Source organism: Babylonia areolata, chromosome 23 (assembly GCF_041734735.1).
Source record: "Babylonia areolata isolate BAREFJ2019XMU chromosome 23, ASM4173473v1, whole genome shotgun sequence".
Lineage (NCBI taxonomy): Eukaryota > Metazoa > Mollusca > Gastropoda > Neogastropoda > Buccinidae > Babylonia > Babylonia areolata.
The window spans coordinates 132,948-153,134 of record NC_134898.1 but is presented as its reverse complement, the minus strand read 5'-3'; the positions used below and the strand labels follow the sequence as shown (position 1 = coordinate 153,134).

Below are 20,187 nucleotides of genomic sequence, written 5' to 3'. Positions count from 1 at the left end.
ACTCGCGCACGCACACACGCACACACACACACACACACACACACACACACAGAGTCCCAAAACACGGCTTTAAACATTGCAGAGTCATGCAAAATCGCTTGTAAATGCGAAACCAAACGTTATTTCATTTTTAATGCAATATATTGCCCACACACATACCGATCAGTCCTACCCAGCAGGAAAAATAACACACTCATCACTATTTCAATGAAACCTTCAAACGGTCAGTCGGCTGTGACGTCACAGACAGAGATCGGAACACGTCTGTCAATTCCGCCACTTTACAACTCGTCACGGAATGTTGAACTGGAGCGCTGCAGCTGGACACAGTGTATTTTATTTCACTGGCAAGTGGGTACATTGTTAAATCCTTTGCAAAACGCAGTGGTGTTGGTGTGATTTGATGATGCATTCACCTGGTCTGTGATGCAGGTTTCACCTGGTCTGTGATGTAGGTTTCACCTGGTCTGTGATGCAGGTTTCACCTGGTCTGTGATGTTGGTTTCACCTGGTCTGTGATGCAGGTTTCACCTGGTCTGTGATGTAGGTTTCACCTGGTCTGTGATGCAGGTTTCACCTGATCTGTGATGTAGGTTTCACCTGGTCTGTGATGTTGGTTTCACCTGGTCTGTGATGCATTCACCTGATCTGTGATGTAGGTTTCATCTGGTCTGTGATGTTGGTTTCACCTGGTCTGTGATGCAGGTTTCACCTGGTCTGTGATGTAGGTTTCACCTGGTCTGTGATGCAGGTTTCACCTGATCTGTGATGTAGGTTTCACCTGGTCTGTGATGCATTCACCTGGTCTGTGATGCAGGTTTCACCTGGTCTGTGATGTAGGTTTCACCTGGTCTACATCACCTGGTCTGTGATGTAGGTTTCATCTGGTCTGTGATGCAGGTTTCACCTGATCTGTGATGTAGGTTTCACCTGGTCTGTGATGTAGGTTTCACCTGGTCTGTGATGCATTCACCTGGTCTGTGATGTAGGTTTCATCTGGTCTGTGATGCAGGTTTCACCTGGTCTGTGATGTGGTGGTGTGTGTGTGTGTGTTTATGTGGGGTGGTGGTGTGTGTGTGTGTGTTTATGTGGGGTGGTGGTGGTGTGTGTGTGTGTGTGTTTATGTGGGGTGGTGGTGTGTCTATGTGGGGTGGTGGTGTGTGTGTGTTTATGTGGGGTGGTGGTGTGTGTGTTTATGTGGGGTGGTGGTGTGTGTTTATGTGGGGTGGTGTGTGTGTTTATGTGGGGTGGTGGTGTGTGTGTGTTTATGTGGGGTGGTGTGTGTGTGTTTATGTGGGGTGGTGGTGTGTGTCTATGTGGGGTGGTGGTGTGTGTTTATGTGGGGTGGTGGTGTGTGTTTATGTGGGGTGGTGGTGTGTGTGTGTTTATGTGGGGTGGTGTGTGTGTGTTTATGTGGGGTGGTGGTGTGTGTGTCTATGTGGGGTGGTGGTGTGTGTGTCTATGTAGGGCGGTGCATGTGTTTATGTGGGGTGGTGTGTGTGTTTTTGTAGGGTGGCGGTGTGCGTGTTTATGTGGGGTGGTGGTGTGTGTGTGTTTATGTGGGGTGGTGGTGTGTGTGTTTATGTGGGGTGGTGGTGTGTGTTTATGTGGGGTGGTGGTGTGTGTGTGTTTATGTGGGGTGGTGTGTGTGTGTTTATGTGGGGTGGTGGTGTGTGTCTATGTGGGGTGGTGTGTGTGTTTTTGTAGGGTGGCGGTGTGCGTGTTTATGTGGGGTGGTATTGTGTGTGTGTTTATGTGGGGTGGTGGTGTGTGTCTATGTGGGGTGGTGTGTGTGTTTTTGTAGGGTGGCGGTGTGCGTGTTTATGTGGGGTGGTATTGTGTGTGTTTGTGTGTCTTTTTGGGATGTTTTTGTATTTGTCGATTGGGGTGGTGGTGTGTTTGTCTATTGGGGTGGTGGTGTAAGTGGAGGTAATGGGGAAGAGGTGAATGTGATGACAACTAATCATGTCACCTCTTTGTTTCCTCTGGTTGGTTTCCTTTCGCCCACAAAATGCTGTTTCTGCTTCGCCCTGCAGCGCGAGGGCTGCATGGAAAATCAACAAGAACAACAACACGGTCCTTGTTCATCAGCTGCCCTGGTCAACGAAGAAATTATCATGTCTGCTCGTTTTTATTTCTAAGTTTTTCTTTATTGTTGTGCTTGATACATTTCAAGACATCCCTTTCAATGTTTAAAAAAAATGCGGTGCATTCAGTCCAGGAAATGTTTCATAGGAATCTGTGATGATAAATCTATAGTGGTGTTTCAAATACGATAATTGTGTTCCTTATTGCTTATCAAAATGCATATTGCTTTATTGCACTGTGTGATGAATTAACCTCTTGGGTTTTAATTACTCTTATGTTGTTGATTTTCCCGCGAAATATATTTTTCAAATGATGGAGTCTCCCGTCGGACCGACGGATGAGTAGGCAGGCAGGCTTATCTGTCGGTGCGTGTCCTCATATGGGAGAAGAGGCCGATTCTGGATGCGCAGCACTTCCCACAGGTTGTTGCAAGGGAAAACGTCTCCAGAAGCTGAGCCCTGCTTCCTTCGCTCACGCTTCTCCTTAATGGCCAGCGTTCTCTTGTTTTCAAACGTCTTTATGCCACTAGAGCACAGCATCCTCCAGCGAGAGCGGTCAAGGACATCAGTTTCTCAGGAAGCGATGTCTATGTCACAGGCTTTGAGGTTTGTCTTCAAGGTGTCCTTGAAGCGCTTTCAGGGTCTTCCAAGTTCGTGGTGGCCTTCCTTCAGCTGGCCATACAAAAACATCTTCGGGATCCTGCTGTCTGTCATGCGGACAACGTGTCCTGTCCAGCGTAGCTGGCACTGGATCAGCAGGCTTTCGATGCTCGGCAGGCCGCTCCTCTCTAGGACCTGGAGGTTGGAGACCCTGTCTTGCCACTTTATGCCGAAGATCTTTCGTAGGCATCTCTGGTGAAACTGATCAAGTTGTTGAATGTGACGGCGATACGTCGTCCATGTTTCACAGCAGTACAACAAGGTGGTCAGCACAACAGCTCTGTAGGTTTTGATTTTGGTGCTGAACCTGATGCCTTTGTTGTTCCACAGCCTGTTGAGTCTGCCAAAGGCGGAGCTGGCCTTGGCGATGCACAGCGTCACTTCTGCATCAAGGGCTCCGTTGCTGCATAAGGTGCTGCCAAGGTAGCAAAACTTGTCGACTGACTTGATCTCTGTGTCATTGATCTTGAATGCAGGTGGGTGGGAGGCACTGGCGTTCTGTGAGCTAGCTGGTTTGTACGTGGACTCGGTCTTGCTGAGGCTGATGGGGAGTCCAAAGCGCCTGCAGGAGGCTGAGAACCTGTCCATAATGAACTGCATGTCCTCATGGGTGTGTGCAGCAAGCGCGCAGTCATCAGCGAAGAGGAACTCTCTCAACAGTGCCTCAAACACCCTCGACCTGGCATGGAGTCGCCGCAAGTTGAAAAGTTTGCCATTTGTGCGAAACTGAATGTAGATGCCCCCGTCACAGTCTTGGAAGGCGTCAATCAGCATGGCAGAGAAGAGAATGGAGAACAGTGTGGGTGCCAGGACGCAGCCCTGCTTCACTCCATTTCCCACAGGGAACGGATCCGACATGTCCGTATGTTCCTGTACTCTCGCCTGCATGCCATCATTTTTCAAATACTAGAGTGGTAACTCTCTTCATTCTTGTATATGAGGACGGTTACCACTCTTTATGATTTGTTTACCATTCACTCTCTTGGTCTCATTAGTTACATCGTGTCAAAAATAAACAAAGATAAACACACACACACACACACACACACACACACACACACACACACACACACACACACACACACACACACACACACACACACATACAGAAGCACCCATGTGTTTGTTCTGTATTATCCGTAAATTATGTACAGCATATTCAGGATTAAAAGGCTGTGCCAGTCTTGAATAAAAACTAATTTGTTTTTGCACATTTCTTTTGTCAATGCTGCTGTGTGCACATGTCAAATGATCGGTTTGAGGACAAGCCTGGGGCTTTTTTGTGGAAGCGTCTGGGTTTGTTCCAGTGTACCTTTTATTTACCTTTATGTCAGCTTAATCGGTAGCACAAGCAGCATTGACTTGAAGTTATGTACTTTGTATGTGAAGACAGTTAGCACTCTTTATGGCTCTATGTTATAAATGTATTCACAAATCTGCCCCTTCCAATCTCTGTGGCTGCCTTCACCTCTACACTCCATCTCGCTCTCTACGATCGGCTTCGGATCCACTCTACGCATACTCAGATTCAAACACTCGACTGTTGGCCGCCGTTCTTTCTCTGTCTCTGGACCTTGCAATTGGAATGAACTTCCTCTTTCGCTTCGTCAGGTCTCCGCACTCAGCTCTTTCAAGTCTGGCCTTAAACCCCACCTCTTCCCAAAATAGCCTCCCTTCCCTGCCTCTTCCTTGTCTTCAGTTTCTGCAGTTTTAGAGTTATGTATGTTTGTGAATGACTGGTGCGAAAGCCCTTTGATTTGTCTCAGAACAAGATTCAGCGCTATATAAATACCAGTCTTCTTCTTCTTCTTCTTCTTCTTAGTCACTCTCCTGGTCTCATTGTTGATTCATTTCGAAAAATATTTTACATTTTGACCTTTTGGTTTTACCATAGTTATGTTGAAGAGTAGTACAGGGCTGTGTGCTGGGGGTAGAGGTGGTGATGGAGGGGTGGGTGTGACCAGCCTGTGATTGAACACATTATTTCCTGTTGATTTAAACAGATGTATTGTGTGTTGTGTTGTATTGTGCATGCTGTGCTGTATTGCGTTGTATTGCATTGCATTGTATGGCATGACATGGCATTGCATTGCATTGCATTGTATGGCATGGCATGGCATGGCATGGCATTACATTGTATTGTATTGTTTTGTGTTTAGTTATGCTGTGTTGGGAAGAAGGGCCTGTGCCCCAGGAGATGCATGACGCCACATCATCACTCTGTACAAGAACAAGGGTGATCGCAGCGATCGCAAAAACTACCGCGGAATCTCCCTCCTCAGTATCGTTAGGAAAGCCTTTCTCCGTGTAGTCCTGAGCAGACTGTAGCCACTTGCTGAACGCGTATACCCTGAGGCACAGTGCGGATTCAGAGCTGGAAGATCAACAGTCGACATGGTCTTTTCCTTGCGACAGCTACAGGAGAAATGCCGGGAGCAGAGGCGGCCACTACATGTCCCATTCATCGACCTGACCAAGGCCTTTGACCTGGTCAGCAAAAAAGGCCTCTTCACACTGCTACAGAACATTGAATGTCCCCCAAAGCTCCTGAAGATGATCACATCTTTTCATGAACACATGTAGGGCATCATTCAGCATGATGGATCTTCCTCTGACCCATTCCCAATCAAGAGCGGGGTGAAGCAAGGCTGTGTGCATTCTTCAGTATCTTCTCGCTGCTGCTATTCTATGCTTTCAGCCAGTCGGAGGACGGAGTGTGTCTCTTCAACCTGGCCTGCTTTCGCTCTAAAACCAAAGTGCGACAGGTTCTCATTCGCGAGATGCTTTTCACAGACGACGCAGCTCTGACAGGTCACTCTGAGGAGGCACTCCAGCGACTCATCAACCGTTTCCCCCAAGCATGCAGAGAGTTTGGCTTGACTACCAACCTAAAGAAGACTAACATCATGGGCCAGGACGTGAGCAGCACCCCAAACATCTCCAATGGTGACTTCACACTCGAAGTCGTCGAGGACTTCACTTCCTCGGCTCCACCATCTCCAGTAGCCTCTCCCTGGACGCCGAACTCGACAAGCGGATTGGCAAAGCAGCTACAGCCATGGCCCGCCTGGCAAAGAGGGTTTGGGACAATCCCATGCTGACCATCAACACCAAGATGCAGGTGTACCAAGTCTGTGTGCTCAGCACTCTGCTCTACGGCAGCGAGACATGGACTCTCTACTCTCGCCAAGAACGCAGACTCAACTCCTTTTGCCTGCGCAACCTCAGGAGAATTCTGGGCATCACGTTGCAAGACCGTGTACCAAGCAAGAAAGTCCTTGACCAGGCAGGCATCTCCAGCATGTCTGCACTCCTGACCCAGTGCCGTCTGCGGTGGCACGGCCACGTCAGGCGAATGGATGACGGGCGAGTCCCCAAGAACATCCTTTATGGTTCCAGACCTGCAGGAAGACCTGTCCTACGCTACAGGGATGTCTGCAAACGAGGCATGAGGGCAGGCGACATCGGCCCGGCAGGTTGGGAGGCAGTGGCTGAAGACCGCAACAGCTGGAGAAAGACCGTAAAGGCATGCGTCCAGAGGAGCGGGGAGAAGAGAGAACAGCACTGGGAACAGGGGAGAGAGCGCAGACGGCAGAGGGCAGAATCCGTACCCTCTGAGCCAGGTGCGATTTTCACCTGCGACAACTGCAACAGAGCCTGCCGATCCAGAATCTGACTGTACACCACGGCAGGCGCTGCAACTCAACAACTTGACTGAACTGTCTCCCGAGACAGACGGCGCCAACAACAACAATATACTGTGTTGTAATTCATTGTATTGTGTCGTATTGTATTGCATTGTGTTCTATTGTATTGTATTGTATTGTATTGTATTGTATTGTATTGTATTGCATATTTTGTGTTTTATTGTATTGAAATTTGTTGTATTGTGTTGCTTTGTATTGTGTTTTATTGCTTTATATCGCGTTGCTTTGTGTTGTGATGTGTTGCATTGTCATGTAATGTAGTGTGTTGTGTTGTGTTGTGTTGTATTGTATTGAATTGTACTGTGTTGTGCTGTGTTGTATTGCGTTTTATTGTGTCGCATCGCATTATGTTATGTTCCATTATATTGTGTTGCGTTGTATTGTGATGTGTTGTATTGTACTGTGTTGCGTTGTATTGTATTGCGTTGTGTTATATTGTATTGCGTTGTTCTGTGTTGTATTGCATTGTGTTGTAATGTATTGTGTTGGTTTGTGTTGTGTTGCATTACATTGCATTGAATTACATTACATTGTATTGTATTACATTGCATTGCATTGCACTGTGTGCAGAGTGTGCACTGTCCCGGTCTGACGATGAAGTTTGACGACGTCGTGGAGGCCATCTGCCCGTTCGGACGGTTCCAGAAGTTCCAGTACTTCATGGTGTGTCTGGTGGGCATCCCTGCCGCTCTGCACACCATGGTCACCGTCTTCATCCTGGCCGTCCCCGTTCACAGGTAGGGTGTGTGTGTGTGTGTGTGTGTGTGTGTGTGTGTGTGTGTGTCCCTGCCGCCATGCACAACATGGTCACTGTCTTCATCCTGGTCGTCACCGTTCACAGGTAGGTGTGTGTGTGTGAAAACGTCAAACATTAACAGTGACAAGTCCAAGATGTATGTATGTGTATACATGTATATGGTAACATTAATAATTACCGCTTTTCTGCTGCCCAACTCTTTCCCCACTCCACTTCGCCTCCCCCCCACCTTCGCCCCGCCCCCACTCCCCCCCACCACACCCCCTCTCCCACCTCCTCCAATAGACTTTAATAGATTTCCCCATCCGCCCCAGTCTCTGTTCACCACCACCCATCCCTTCTCCTTTGCCCCTCCCCCCACCCCCCTCACTCTCTCTAACTTTATACTATTTGGTGTCTCTGTATATGTAGGTATATGTATGTGTGTGCATATGTGTCGGTGTGTGTCAGGTCAGGGGCATAGCCCTTGCTACTGGTACCATGTAACCCCGAACTACCTGCCGCATGTGAAGTCTCCCAACGACTGAGGAGGAAACCTTTCCCAGCGTCTGTGAAGGCGGAAGAGGATGACCAAAGGGCAGGGGGAGTTTTTATCCTTGGCTGGAAGTCCTCCTAGGAGACGAAGCTCCGAAGAAAAAACCTGCACCTGCCGAGGCCGTCCTACACGTGGCAGTATCTGCACCCGTGGGACTGTGAGCGTCAGTAGGCGAGAGAGTGGGGAAGGGACTGCACAACTCCTCCTCACTAAAAACAGTCACCTGTGCTGGTCAGGCAACCAATGTCGGAACGACGAGCTAGCCCTTCAAAACCCAGCTTTCCCAAGCCCTGCGGCGATGGAGAAGTGGTAACGGAGACAGGCAGAGGATGCTGCTGGCAGTTCCTAGTCACGACTCTGCACGCAGGCGGCTGTAGGGTGATGGTCGTCCGCCGTAGACTGGGACAGATGCGGCGCCCGTATACTCCCACAGCGTCAGAGCAGCCCTTTTTAGGGACAGCACTGCTCTCACCACATGGGGAAGGGGAGATAAAAGGATCCCTAAACAAAGCCTGCCTCGCCCAGTACTTTGTAGGAAACCGCACCTATTTGGCCATCCAACACTAATGGTCGAAAACAACAGAAGAAAAGAACCAGAAGTCATGCCCTGACTCTGGGTGCCTGGAATGTTCGCACCCTTTTAGACAGAGACGACAGACCGGAAAGGCGCACAGCGCTCATTGCTAGAATGCTTGATCGCTACCAGGTGGACATAGCAGCCCTGAGCGAAACCAGGTTTGCCGGTGAAACCCAGCTGGAGGAAGTTGGAGGGGGCTACACCTACTGCATTGGGAAGCTAAATGGCACCTCAAGAACTTCAGGCGTGGGCTTTGTCATACGAACCAAACTTGCACGAGAGCTTGACAGCCTCCCACGTGGGATAAACGATAGGCTGATGACCTTGCGTCTGAAGCTGTCCAAGGATCGCTTCGCCACAGTCATCAGCTGCTATGCCCCGACGATGACCAACCCTGATGACATAAGAAGCCTTCTACGAGGAGCTCAGCCGCACCATTTCAGCAGTAGACAGAAGGGAAAGGCTGGTCATCCTTGGGGATTTCTCCTCGTGGCCCAAAGTCCTAGGACAGCACAGCACTGGCAAGTGCAACTCCAACGGACTGCTTTTGCTCTCGCTCTGCGCGCAGCATGGACTGACCATCACCAACACCCTCTTCCAACAAGCGGACAAGTACAAGAAAACATGGATGCACCTCCGCTCCAAGCAATGGCACATTCTGGACTATGTGATGTTTCCATTACACGCTGCATGAGAGGAGCAGTCTGTTGGTCAGACCATCACCTGGTACGCAGCAAGATGAACATCAGACTTGCACGCAAGCTCCAACCAGCCAGGCAGAAACCCCCTAGGAAGCTGAACATCCACCGCCTCCCTATCACCAAGGGCGTGCTGCAGCAGCAAATCCAAGCAGCTCTCCAAGAAATTCCTGCATCGACTGATGTAGAGGAGCCACAAAGACTGGTTTGACAAAAACGACTCTGGAATCTCCACGCTCCTGAACACACTGCATGTACGGCATCAGGATCACATTTCCGATAAAGACTGCCAGAGGAAGGAGAACCAGTTCTTGCAAACCAAGCAACTCGTACAGAAGAGGCTGCGTGAGATGAAGAACACCTGGTGGGAGAGAAAGTCCGAAGAGCTTCAGTCCGCTGCTGATGCTCACGACTTGAAGACCTTCCATGATGGTCTCCGAGCTGTGTATGGGCCGAGAGTCACAGGATCAACCCCTGTCCGAGCCTCGGACCAGACCACCCTCCTGACAGACAAGAAAGACATCCTTGCCCGCTGGGCAGAGCACTTCAACACCCTCCTCAACAGGGACTTGTCCGTATCTGACGAGGTAATTGCGGCCCTCCCACAGCTACCAGTCAATGACTCGCTAGCTGCCCCTCCCACCAAGGCCGAGACCCTGAAGCCCCTGAAGTTGACACATCAGGAAAAGCACCAGGAACGGATGGAATCCAGGCTGACATCTACAAGTATGGAGGCGAGGTGCTGACAGACAAGCTGACCGCCCTGTTCCAGTCTATCTGGGAGAGAGGGGAGGTCCCCCAGGATTTCAAGGATGCTTCAATTGTCCATATTTACAAACGGAAGGGAGACAAAACATCCTGCTATAACCACTGTGGAATCTGTCTCCTAGGCATCGCCGGCAAAATCTTCGCCCGCATCATACTGAACAGACTGGTTGACCATGTCTCCAACACTGTCATCCCTGAAGCACAGTGCGGCTTCCGCTCAGGCAGGGGAACATGTGACATGGTGTTTGCCGTACACCAGGTGCAAGAGAAGTGCCGTGAGCAGAACATGGAGCTCCACATGGCCTTTGTAGACCTCACTAAGGCCTTCGACACGGTGAACCGCCGTGGTCTGTGGAAGATCCTCCTAAAGTTCGGCTGCCCAGAGAGCGTAATCCAGCTGATTGCGTCTTTCCAAGATGGCATGCAGGCGAGAGTACAGGAACATACGGACATGTCGGATCCGTTCCCTGTGGTAAATGGAGTGAAGCAGGGCTGCGTCCTGGCACCCACACTGTTCTCCATTCTCTTCTCTGCCATGCTGATTGACGCCTTCCAAGACTGTGACCGGGGCATCTACATTCAGTTTCGAACAAATGGCAAACTTTTCAACTTGCGGCGACTCCATGCCAGGTCGAGGGTGTTTGAGGCACTGTTGAGAGAGTTCCTCTTCGCTGATGACTGCGCGCTTGCTGCACACACCCATGAGGACATGCAGTTCATTATGGACAGGTTATCAACCTCCTGCAGGCGCTTTGGACTCACGATTAGCCTCAGCAAGACCGAGTCCATGTACCAACCAGCTAGCTCACAGAATGCCAGTGCCACTCCCCCACCCCCTCCCCCGCCGCCACCTGCAATCAAGATCGTTGACACAGAGACCAAGAGCCGATTGTGAAAAAGAGTGTGAAAGTTTGGACGTCAGAGAGTGTGGATGAAGTGAGAGGATGTTTTGATTGTACTGATTAGAGTGTGTTGACTGACCCATGTGAGAATGTTCATGAAGCAGCTGATGTTGTTACATCTAATATCAGTTTCTGTGAAGACATGATAATTCCGACAAAAATAATTAAACTTTTCCCCAACAACAAACCATGGATCTCAAAGTATCTCATAACAATTTTAAATGAGAAAAAGGTAGCGTTTCAGTCAGGGAACAAGAAGGATAGGAAACTGATACAAAAGAAGCTTAGAGGTGAATTACCAAGGGGACGGAGGGAATTCAAATCAAAAGTAGAGCAACAGTTTCAGACAGGAAAAATGGCAGATGCATGGGATGGGTTAAAAATTATCACTGGAGAAACGAAAAGGAAAACAGTAGCTTGTAAAATGAAAAAGGATGAACAGATTGATTTTTCAAATAAACTGAATGATTTCTACTGTCGCTTTGAAAGGAATGATCTGGGAAGGGAACTGGATAGTGGTATCTCACAGTTGCAGGAAAAGATCAAAGATAGGAACACAGGTGAAGACAGTGGAGAGGGTCAATGAATATAGATATTTAGGGACCATCTTAGACAATAAGCTGACTTTTGACAGAAATGTTGATTCCATTCATAAGAAATGTCAATCTAGAATTTTTTGTTTACAGAAGCTTAGAAATGTTGGTATAAATTCAAATATTCTTCAAAGTTATTATCGATGTTGTATCGAGTCCGTGCTCACAGTTTCATTTATGTGCTGGTATGGAAGTTTGGGTGTGAGGAGTAAGCGTGTTTTGAACGATATCATGAGTGTATGCAGTAAAATTGTGGGAGTGAAACAAGCTAGTATGCAAGAGCTGTATGAAAGTCGAGTGGTTAAAAAAAGCAGGCAGATAGCAACTGCCGACACCCATATTTTAGCAAAGTATTATGAGCTGTTGCCATCAGGACGACGCTACAGAACTTTTAAGTTGAAATCCAGAGCTCTGAAGACTTTTATTCCACGTTCAATCCACCTTTTAAATTCTTGAGAACTGTGTGTGTGTGCGCGCGCGCACTCTCATGTGAGACGTGTGAAAGTCCGTGCATGATAGGCTGTACCTTGTTCTAGTTGTGGCGTGTGTGTGTGTGTGTGTGTGTGTTTACTGAGCTTAAAAACGTGACAATTGGTTATAATGAATGTGCAATATGTAGGAAGAATAATGTGCAATATGCAGGATGAATGTACAATGGAATATGTCTAATGCTAACGTCCATATTCTAAATATATTTCTGTTTAATAATTACGATGTAATAATTAATTGCAATGTTTTTAAAAGCGAATATGTGAAATGCTTTTATTTGAGAACATATGTTTATTATTCTTGTTTAATCAAGTAATCCGCGTGTGGGGTGAGTGGAGGGGGGGGGGGGGGGTGAGGGTGTGTGTGTGCTGATTATCTGGTTGTGGTTTTCCGCAATTCATCTTTATTCTTATCTTATCTGTCTACTATAATCAATGTGCAGTATAGTAGGCTATGTTTATAATTATATTCAAATAATGTTTCTTAATTCTTTCTGTTTTTACATTAAGAATACTAGTTATTACCTGCAGTGTGTGGATGTATGTATGAAACGATGTATGTGATATTTTTTTACATTTGTATCTTCGTAATATTCGTAAAAGCTGTTGTTGTCTTTTACAGTTATGGTCCCCATGTTGTTTACTTGTCTATGTTGTGATAATGCACCTGACCAAATTTCTCCAGTTGGAGATAATAAAGTTATTCTTATCTTATCTTATCTTATCAAGTCAGTCGATAAGTTCTGCTACCTGGGCAGCACTCTATACAGCAACGGAGCCCTTGATGCAGAAGTGACGCTGCGCATCGCCAAGGCCAGCTCCGCCTTCGGCAGACTCAATAACAGGCTGTGGAACAGTAAAGGCATCAGGCTCAGCACCAAAATCAAAACCTACAGAGCTGTTGTGCTGACCACCTTGTTGTACTGCTGTGAAACATGGATGACGTATCGCCGTCACATTCAACAACTTGAGCAGTTTCACCAGAGATGCCTACGAAAGATCCTCGGCATAAAGTGGCAAGACAGGGTCTCCAACCTCCAGGTCCTAGAGAGGAGCGGCCTGCCCAGCATTGAAAGCGTGCTGATCCAGTGCCAGCTACTCTGCTGAAGGAAGGCCACCACGAACTTGGAAGACCCTGCAAGCGCTTCAAAGACACCTTGAAGACAAACCTCAAAGCCTGTGACACAGACATCGCTTCCTGGGAAACTGATGTACTTGACCGCTCTCGCTGGAGAATGCTGTGCTCTATTGGCATAAAGACGTTTGAAAACAAGAGAACGCTGGCCGTTAAGGAGAAGCGTGAGCGAAGGAAGCAGGGCTCAACGTCTGGAAACGTTTTCCCTTGCAACACCTGTGGGAAGTGCTGCGCATCCAGAATCGGCCTCTTCTCCAATATGAGGACACACACCGACAGATAAGTCTGCCTGTCTACTCATCCGTCGGACCGACGGGAGACTCCATCATATGCATATGCATATGCATGTATATGTGTGTATGTATGTAAGTGTGTGTGTATATATATATATATATATATATATATATATATATATATATGTGTGTGTGTGTGTGTGTGTGTGTGTGTGTGTGTGTGTGTCTAATTATATGTATATGTGCATACATTTAATATATATTGATAAGATGGTTTTGTTTTGGGGCGTCAGCAAAAGTGATGTATATGTTTTTGTAAATTGGAGAAACGGCATTTTGTTAATAAAAGCATGAATGGATTGGTCGATCAAAATGGAATAATGACAGAGGATCCACTGTGGATAAAACAGGACCTACGTGCATTCTATAAAAGGCTAAACACAAAGAGAGCATTAGAAGAATGAGAAATTCATGAGCTAGTAAAGGAATGTCCCACTTTATCTCAAGAAGAGAGCAACTCATTAGAGGGAGAAATAACATTGGAGGAAGCGGGCCTGGCACTAAAAAATATGAAAAATGGAAAAAGCCATAGCACATATGGATTTGGAGCTGAGGTCTACATTTTTGTTTTTAAATCCCTTTGTTGTAAGAGCTTTGAATCACTCACTAATAGAAGGAAAACTCTCAGCCACTAAGGAGGAAGGTCTTCTAACCTGCATCCCGAAGCCTGAGTAATCAAAGGGGCACATAACTAACTGGAGACCAATCTCATTATTAATTGTTTTATAAGAGATGCGAGAGAAACAGTCTCTGTCGCAGCGGTCACATGTGTAAGCTGATGCTGGTCTGTTGGCTGCCGTCCCTTTTCTGCGAGCTCGCTTTTTTGCTGCAGCAGCTGACAGTTTGTCCTCACCAATCCGTAGCCGATTCTTGAAAGTGCTTCTCCATATGTTGCGGTCATCTGCAAGGTCCTCCCAGGACTCAGTATTGATCTCAAGTGCCTTCATGTCACGTTTGCAAACGTCTTTGTATCTCAGCTGTGGGCGGCCGATGCTTCTCTGCCCCGTGGCGAGCTCTCCATAAAGGATGTCTTTTGGGATGCGGCCATCTTCCATGCGGCGAACGTGGCCCAGCCAGTGCAGCCGACGCTGTCTCAGCATGGTATACATGGTCGGGAGGCCAGCGCGAGTCAGGACTTCGGTATTTGTCACCTTGTCTTGCCAGGAGATGCCGAGTATGCGCCGTAGGCTTCTCAGATGGAAGGTATTGAGCCTTTTCTCCTGACGAGCATGTGTGGTCCAAGCCTCACTGCCATACAGCACGGTGCTGAGGACGCAGGCGTTGTATACAGCCATCTTTGTCTTCATGGTCAGATTGGGATTTGTCCACACTCTTTGTGTGAGGCGGGCTAGCGTTGTGGCTGCCTTCCCGATCCTCTTGTCGATCTCGGTGTCAAGGGAGAGGTTGTCGGTGATGGTGGACCCAAGGTAAATGAATTGATGGATGGCTTCAAGCTCGTAGTCATCAATGGTGATGGCTGGTGGAGATGGCGTGTCTTGGACTATGACATTTGTCTTCTTGAGACTGATGGTCAGGCCGAAATCTTTGCAGGCCTGGGAGAAGCGGTCCATTAGTGACTGCAAGTCCCGCTGGGTGTGGGTCACAACTGCGGCATCGTCAGCAAAGAGCATGTCTCTGAGGGCTTCGCGGACTTTTGTCCTTGCTCTGAGGCGGGCGAGATTGAAGAGCCTACCATCTGATCTGGTCCGCAGGTAGGTCCCTTCTTGCGCTGTGCTGAACGCATGTCTCAGGAGAAGAGCAAAGAAGATTCCAAATAGGGTGGGGGCGAGGACACAGCCTTGTTTGACACCGCTGCGTACGTAGAAGGGTTTGGAGAGGTTACCATATAAACTGCACCGTCCCTTTCATGTTAGAGTGGAAGGACTCAATCAAGCTGTGCAGTTTCGGGGGGCAGCCGATCTTTCGAAGAGCTCTGAAAAGGCCGTCTCTGCTGACTAGGTCAAAGGCCTTGGTGAGGTCAATGAATGCGACATACGGGGGCATCCTCTGCTCTCTGCACTTCTCCTGGATTTGGCGAAGAGAGAAGATCATGTCTACCGTGGATCTCTCTGCTCGGAAACCGCACTGTGATTCCGGGTAAACGCATTCGGCCAGTTTCTGCAGGCGGATTAGGAGGACCCGAGCGTAGACTTTGCCTACAATGCTGAGAAGTGAGATGCCTCTGTAATTGTTGCAGTCGCTCCTTTCACCCTAGTTTTTGTAGAGGGTGATAATCTTGGCGTCCCTCATGTCCTGCGGTACAGCTCCCTCATTCCAGCACTGACAGAGGACTGTGTGCAGAGGATGCAGAAGAGTAGTCTTGCAGTGTTTAATGAGGTCTGGGGGAATTCCCTCACTGCCAGGTGCCTTGCCTGATGTCAGGCTGTTAATGGCCTTGCTGAGTTCGTCCTCACTTGGCTCTGCGTCAAGTTCTTCCATGACCGGTATGCACTTGATGGCATCGAGGGCTGAGTTGGACACCATGTTTTCTGTGGAGTAGAGGTCGGAGTAGTGTTCTGCCCATCTCTCCATCTGCTGGCTAGGATCGTTGATTACTTCCCCAGTGGAGGATTTGAGGGGGGCAGTCTTGCTCTGTGTTGGTCCCAGTGCCTTCTTGATGCCATCATACATCCCTCGGATGTTGCCTCTTTCAGCAGCATTCTGTATCTCTTCGCTGAGCTCTGTCCAGTACTCATTTGTACATCGCCTGGCATTAAACTGAACCTTACTTTTGGCGGCCCTGAGGATTTGCAGGTTCTTCTCACTGGGTGACCGTTTGTAGTCAGTGAGTGCAGCGCGCTTGGCCTCAATAATGGGAGTCATTTCTGATGATTTGGCCTCAAACCAATCGTGGGACTTCGCGGTTTTCTTCCCAAAGGTGGTCATAGCAATTTCCCATCTTTCTGTGGCAGAGTCTCTGAGCTGCAGTGCATCGAATTCTCTCTCAAAGGCCTCTGCGAACTGTTCTACTAGGTCTGGCTGAGACATCTTGCTGACGTCAATGCGAGAGTTCCCTTGTTTCTTGAGCAGTGGAACTTCTTTGGTTGCAGTCTGATCTTGCAGCATACCAGAGAGTGGTCCGTGTCGCAGTCTGCGCTGTGGTGTGGTTCGTCCGTCGGGATCAACGAGGACCATCTAGTCATCCTAGGGGTGGGTGGGTTGGGCTCTGTGGGTGCGCAGATGACTGGTCAGGTCAATCCGCGCCCGGAAGGTTCTGACGCAGTGTGGACAGGGGATGGTGGCGGCTGTCGGGGACTTGCTGCCACTGCTTTTCCTGGCCTGTCTGCGTTGCTCTGCTGCAGCGATTCTGTTGGCCTCACAGGATTTGGCGCCGTTGTGGACAGCTGAACGCCACTTTGGTCTGCCCATTGCATTCAGCTCCCATGTGTCGTGGCTGATGTTGAAGGCCTTCAGAGAAGCTTTCAGAGTGTCTTTGAAGCGCTTCTTTTGGCCTCCATGGGAGCGCTTGTCATGCTAGAGTTCGCCAGACAGCAGTTTCTTGGGGAGCCGGAGGAGGCAAAAAAGACTTCCGGAAAAAAAAACCACTGGGAGTGTATTTTTCCTAGGAAAGAAACACTGCAATCTCGGAAGGGGAGTGTTATTTTCCAAGGAAAATTACACTGGCTCCAGGGAAATAACACTGCCACTACGGCGGCAAATAAGACTGGCGGGAAAAAAACACTGCGGGTGTCCAGCGTGAATTGTGTTCATTTTGTTCAGAGTGCACGAAGGCAGTGAGCCGAACTCAGTGCCCGTGTTGTTCCCCGGACTTGAAAAAAGAGTTGTTTCGGACTGTTGCAACTTGGTTCATTTCTGCACGATGGGTCGTCCAAAGGATAGCTCTGCCGAAGTGTCCAAAGAGAGGTTGGCTGACATATCTATATTCCTGTCTGACGGCATATTTCCCGAAGGATGCAAAGACCGAGGAGTACGAGCAGATTGGAGACGGATGTGTTCTTCGTATGTGCTGCAAGATGGAACTTTGTTCAAGCGTCAAGAGCGCGACGGATCATGTACGTACCTGTATAAAACACTATCGTAAATGTCAGTTGCATTTTATTTCTAATTTTATAATGCTCTCTGAGGTTTGGGTTTTGCACCACCCTCGTCAAAAATGACGGTTGACCTGAAAAAAAAATGAAATCAAACCCAAATCGCGTCTCACTGAATATACGGCAAACATTTCCTCAGGCACTTGCACGTGCGAAATGATGTTTACTGGTGTTAGTTGTCAGCTAAGCGACCGATCGGCAGTGCTACGACAAAAGGGGTATTTCTCAACAATTGTCCATTGCTCATCAGGCAGCTTTTCTGGTCGGGATTATACCAGTGGTCATTTACGGCCCGATGGACTGACCACGCAAAAAAACAACAACAAAAAACAAAAAACCCACCGCCAGTCAGCTTCACTAACTCTAAAGAGGTGGTCTCGGAAGTCACCCATCAGTTATTGACATTTATCTGTGCATCACCAAAACGGTCGCTGCAAACGAGCGTCAACATACAACTGACTACATCGGCAGCTATTCAGAAATCCATGCCCTGGTTTTTGAGATATTCATGATTAAGTGTTTTGAGGTTCGAACCCTGTGAAGCCCAGATAGTGAATGCAGATATCCAGGTTTGCTTCCGGAGGATAGGGATATAGGTCGGGAACTAATAATAATAATAATAATAACTAAGCTTGTGACAGTTATTTTCTTCTTACGAGACCGGCAATAGATAATAACAGTGTGAATATTAGACTTCACTACACTGAGGTGGTATTTTTGAGATGCATCCATTATAGACGTGTCTCAAGCAAACCGTCCCAGCCAAGTAAAGGCAAATTTTCACATCATTTATTATTGTGGTGTGGTGTGGTGTGGGGTGTGTGGGGTTTGGTGTGTGTGTGTGTGTGTCATCACATCAATGCCAGAATCTCCGGGTGGTTTCAGCAGTATCGTTGCTGTGGACTATTTTACGAAATGGGTGGAAGCCAAGCCCCTGCCATCAAAGTCGGCAAAAGACACTGCAAGGTTCCTTTATGAACTGATCTGTCGTCACGGGTGTCCCAAGATACAGATTAATGACCAGGGAAGAGAATTCGTGAATCAAGTGTCTGTTGAGCTTCACAGGCTGAGTGGAGTGAAACAAAATATAACAAGCGCCTATCATCCACAGGCCAATGGCCTTGTTGAGGGAAACAACCGAACAATCCAGTCTTCGCTGCTGAAAACTCTGCGTGATGAAGAAGATTGGGTTGATGCTTTACCAGGTGTGTTGTTTGCCTTCAGAACGAGCGCACAGAAAAGCACACGGTACACCCCTTTCTTTTTGCTGTATGGCCGACAAGCCCGACTACCGACTGAGGACGAAATTGACCCCAGCTGCTCATCCAGCACCGATGGCAACGACGTTAATGTCAGCGTCTTCGAAGGTTGTGAAGACACGTCTTGTCCTGAAGATATCAAGCAAAGGCTGGACAGTCTCAGGCAGCTGTACACTGTCGTGAAAGACAAAGAGAACATCACTCAGGCGCAAGACAGACAGAAACGTGACTACGAAAAGCGCCACGGCCAAAAGCGAATGTTTGTGGTGGACGAGCAGGTACTTCTGTGGAATCTGCGTCGCGCGGATAGGAAAGGGGGGAAAATGAAGGCTCCGTGGCAAGGTCCATATGTGGTACATGCTGTCAATCAAAATCAGACTTACATTTTGAAAACCCCTGACGGCACAATCTTAAAGCAAGCAGCACATGGCGTTAATCTAAAGCCGTACAAAGCTTCAAACGACTACGGTCCACAAACTTCAACGAATACTGGTGCCAGTGTTCCGCAGAGTTCATCGACTGACGACGCCAACATTTTCGACACTTCCTGCAGTGCCAGTGCCAGTGTTCCCAAGAGTTCATCGTCTGATGACGTCAACATCAATCAGCAGTTGATGCAAGACGGGAACGGTGAATTGGGCTCAAGCAAGAGAAAGCGACAGAACAGAGCCGAACCTGTTTATGACTCTTCCAAACGGGTAAAACCTGACCGTTCATCAGAACCAAAATTGTTAGGGTTGACCCTGCACCTCCAAAGCAGTTTACCCCAACGAACTCCACATGGAGAAGACTGAAATGCAAGACTCTGGGGTTAGCCGCACCTAAAAAAATGCCCTTCAGACCGAAAACGAGTGGGTGTTCCGCGTCAAACAGAAACAATTATTGGTGACGGGAATTGTTTTTTCAGAGCGTTAAGCCTGGAGGTCGCAGGGTCTCAAGATTTTCATGAAAAGATCCGACGCGCAGTTGTAGAAACCATCAAACACAACGAAGACGTTTTGGGCCGTTATACTGGTATGGACACAGAAGAATACCTCAGATCGACAAAGATGGCAGCAAATCGTATCTGGGCTACAGACACCGAGATCATGGCAGCTGCCTTGCTCCTGAACACCACGATCAGCGTGTATACTCAAAGTGGAGATGAGAGAAGGTGGCTCGATCACACCCCCCTTGGCAGAGCTGAAAGCCAAGAGAAAATTTATTTGGTGAACCTCTGTGGGCACTTCGAAAGGGTTGTTTCATGCGAGTGTTAAACGTGTTCTTAAAGAATTTTAATCATGGAAGAATTTTAGCACAGTCGTTTTATAGCATGGGCGATACAACAGATACAGTTACTGTTACTTTGCAAGTGCACTTTTATACAATTTCGACTGCAATGGACAAAATACATGAAATAATACTTTAAATTGGAACGCACTAAACTCTGTCAAACTTTTGGTTATTTCGAACTTGCACACACATGAAAAACTAGAGCAGTCTTTTTTTCCTGGGGTAGTGTTAATTTCCTGGGCGTAGTCATTTTTTCCTGGGTGAAGGAGTGTAATCTTCCTAGGAAAATAACACTCCCAGTGTTATTTTATTGGGGAAAAAAACACTCCTGTAGTGTTTTTTTCCCGCAGTGTTATTTTCCGACTACACCGGTGGTCTGGCATGTGAACTACATGGCCTGCCCA

At 48.0% G+C, this 20,187-nt stretch overlaps 1 protein-coding gene across 4 annotated transcripts in view; it reads left to right on the top strand.

Annotated features, from left to right (window-relative positions):
• The window catches only part of LOC143298117 (organic cation transporter protein-like), a 128,702-nt gene that overhangs the window by 20,855 nt on the left and 87,660 nt on the right, over positions 1-20,187 (top strand). For 3 of the 4 annotated variants that reach the window (XM_076610818.1, XM_076610822.1, XM_076610820.1), the window contains one exon: positions 7,025-7,191. In XM_076610818.1, the coding sequence (XP_076466933.1) occupies positions 7,025-7,191 (167 nt within the window). Of the gene's footprint in view, positions 1-192; positions 352-7,024; positions 7,192-20,187 lie in introns of those variants that run through there. The other variant, XM_076610819.1, reaches the window with a different exon arrangement.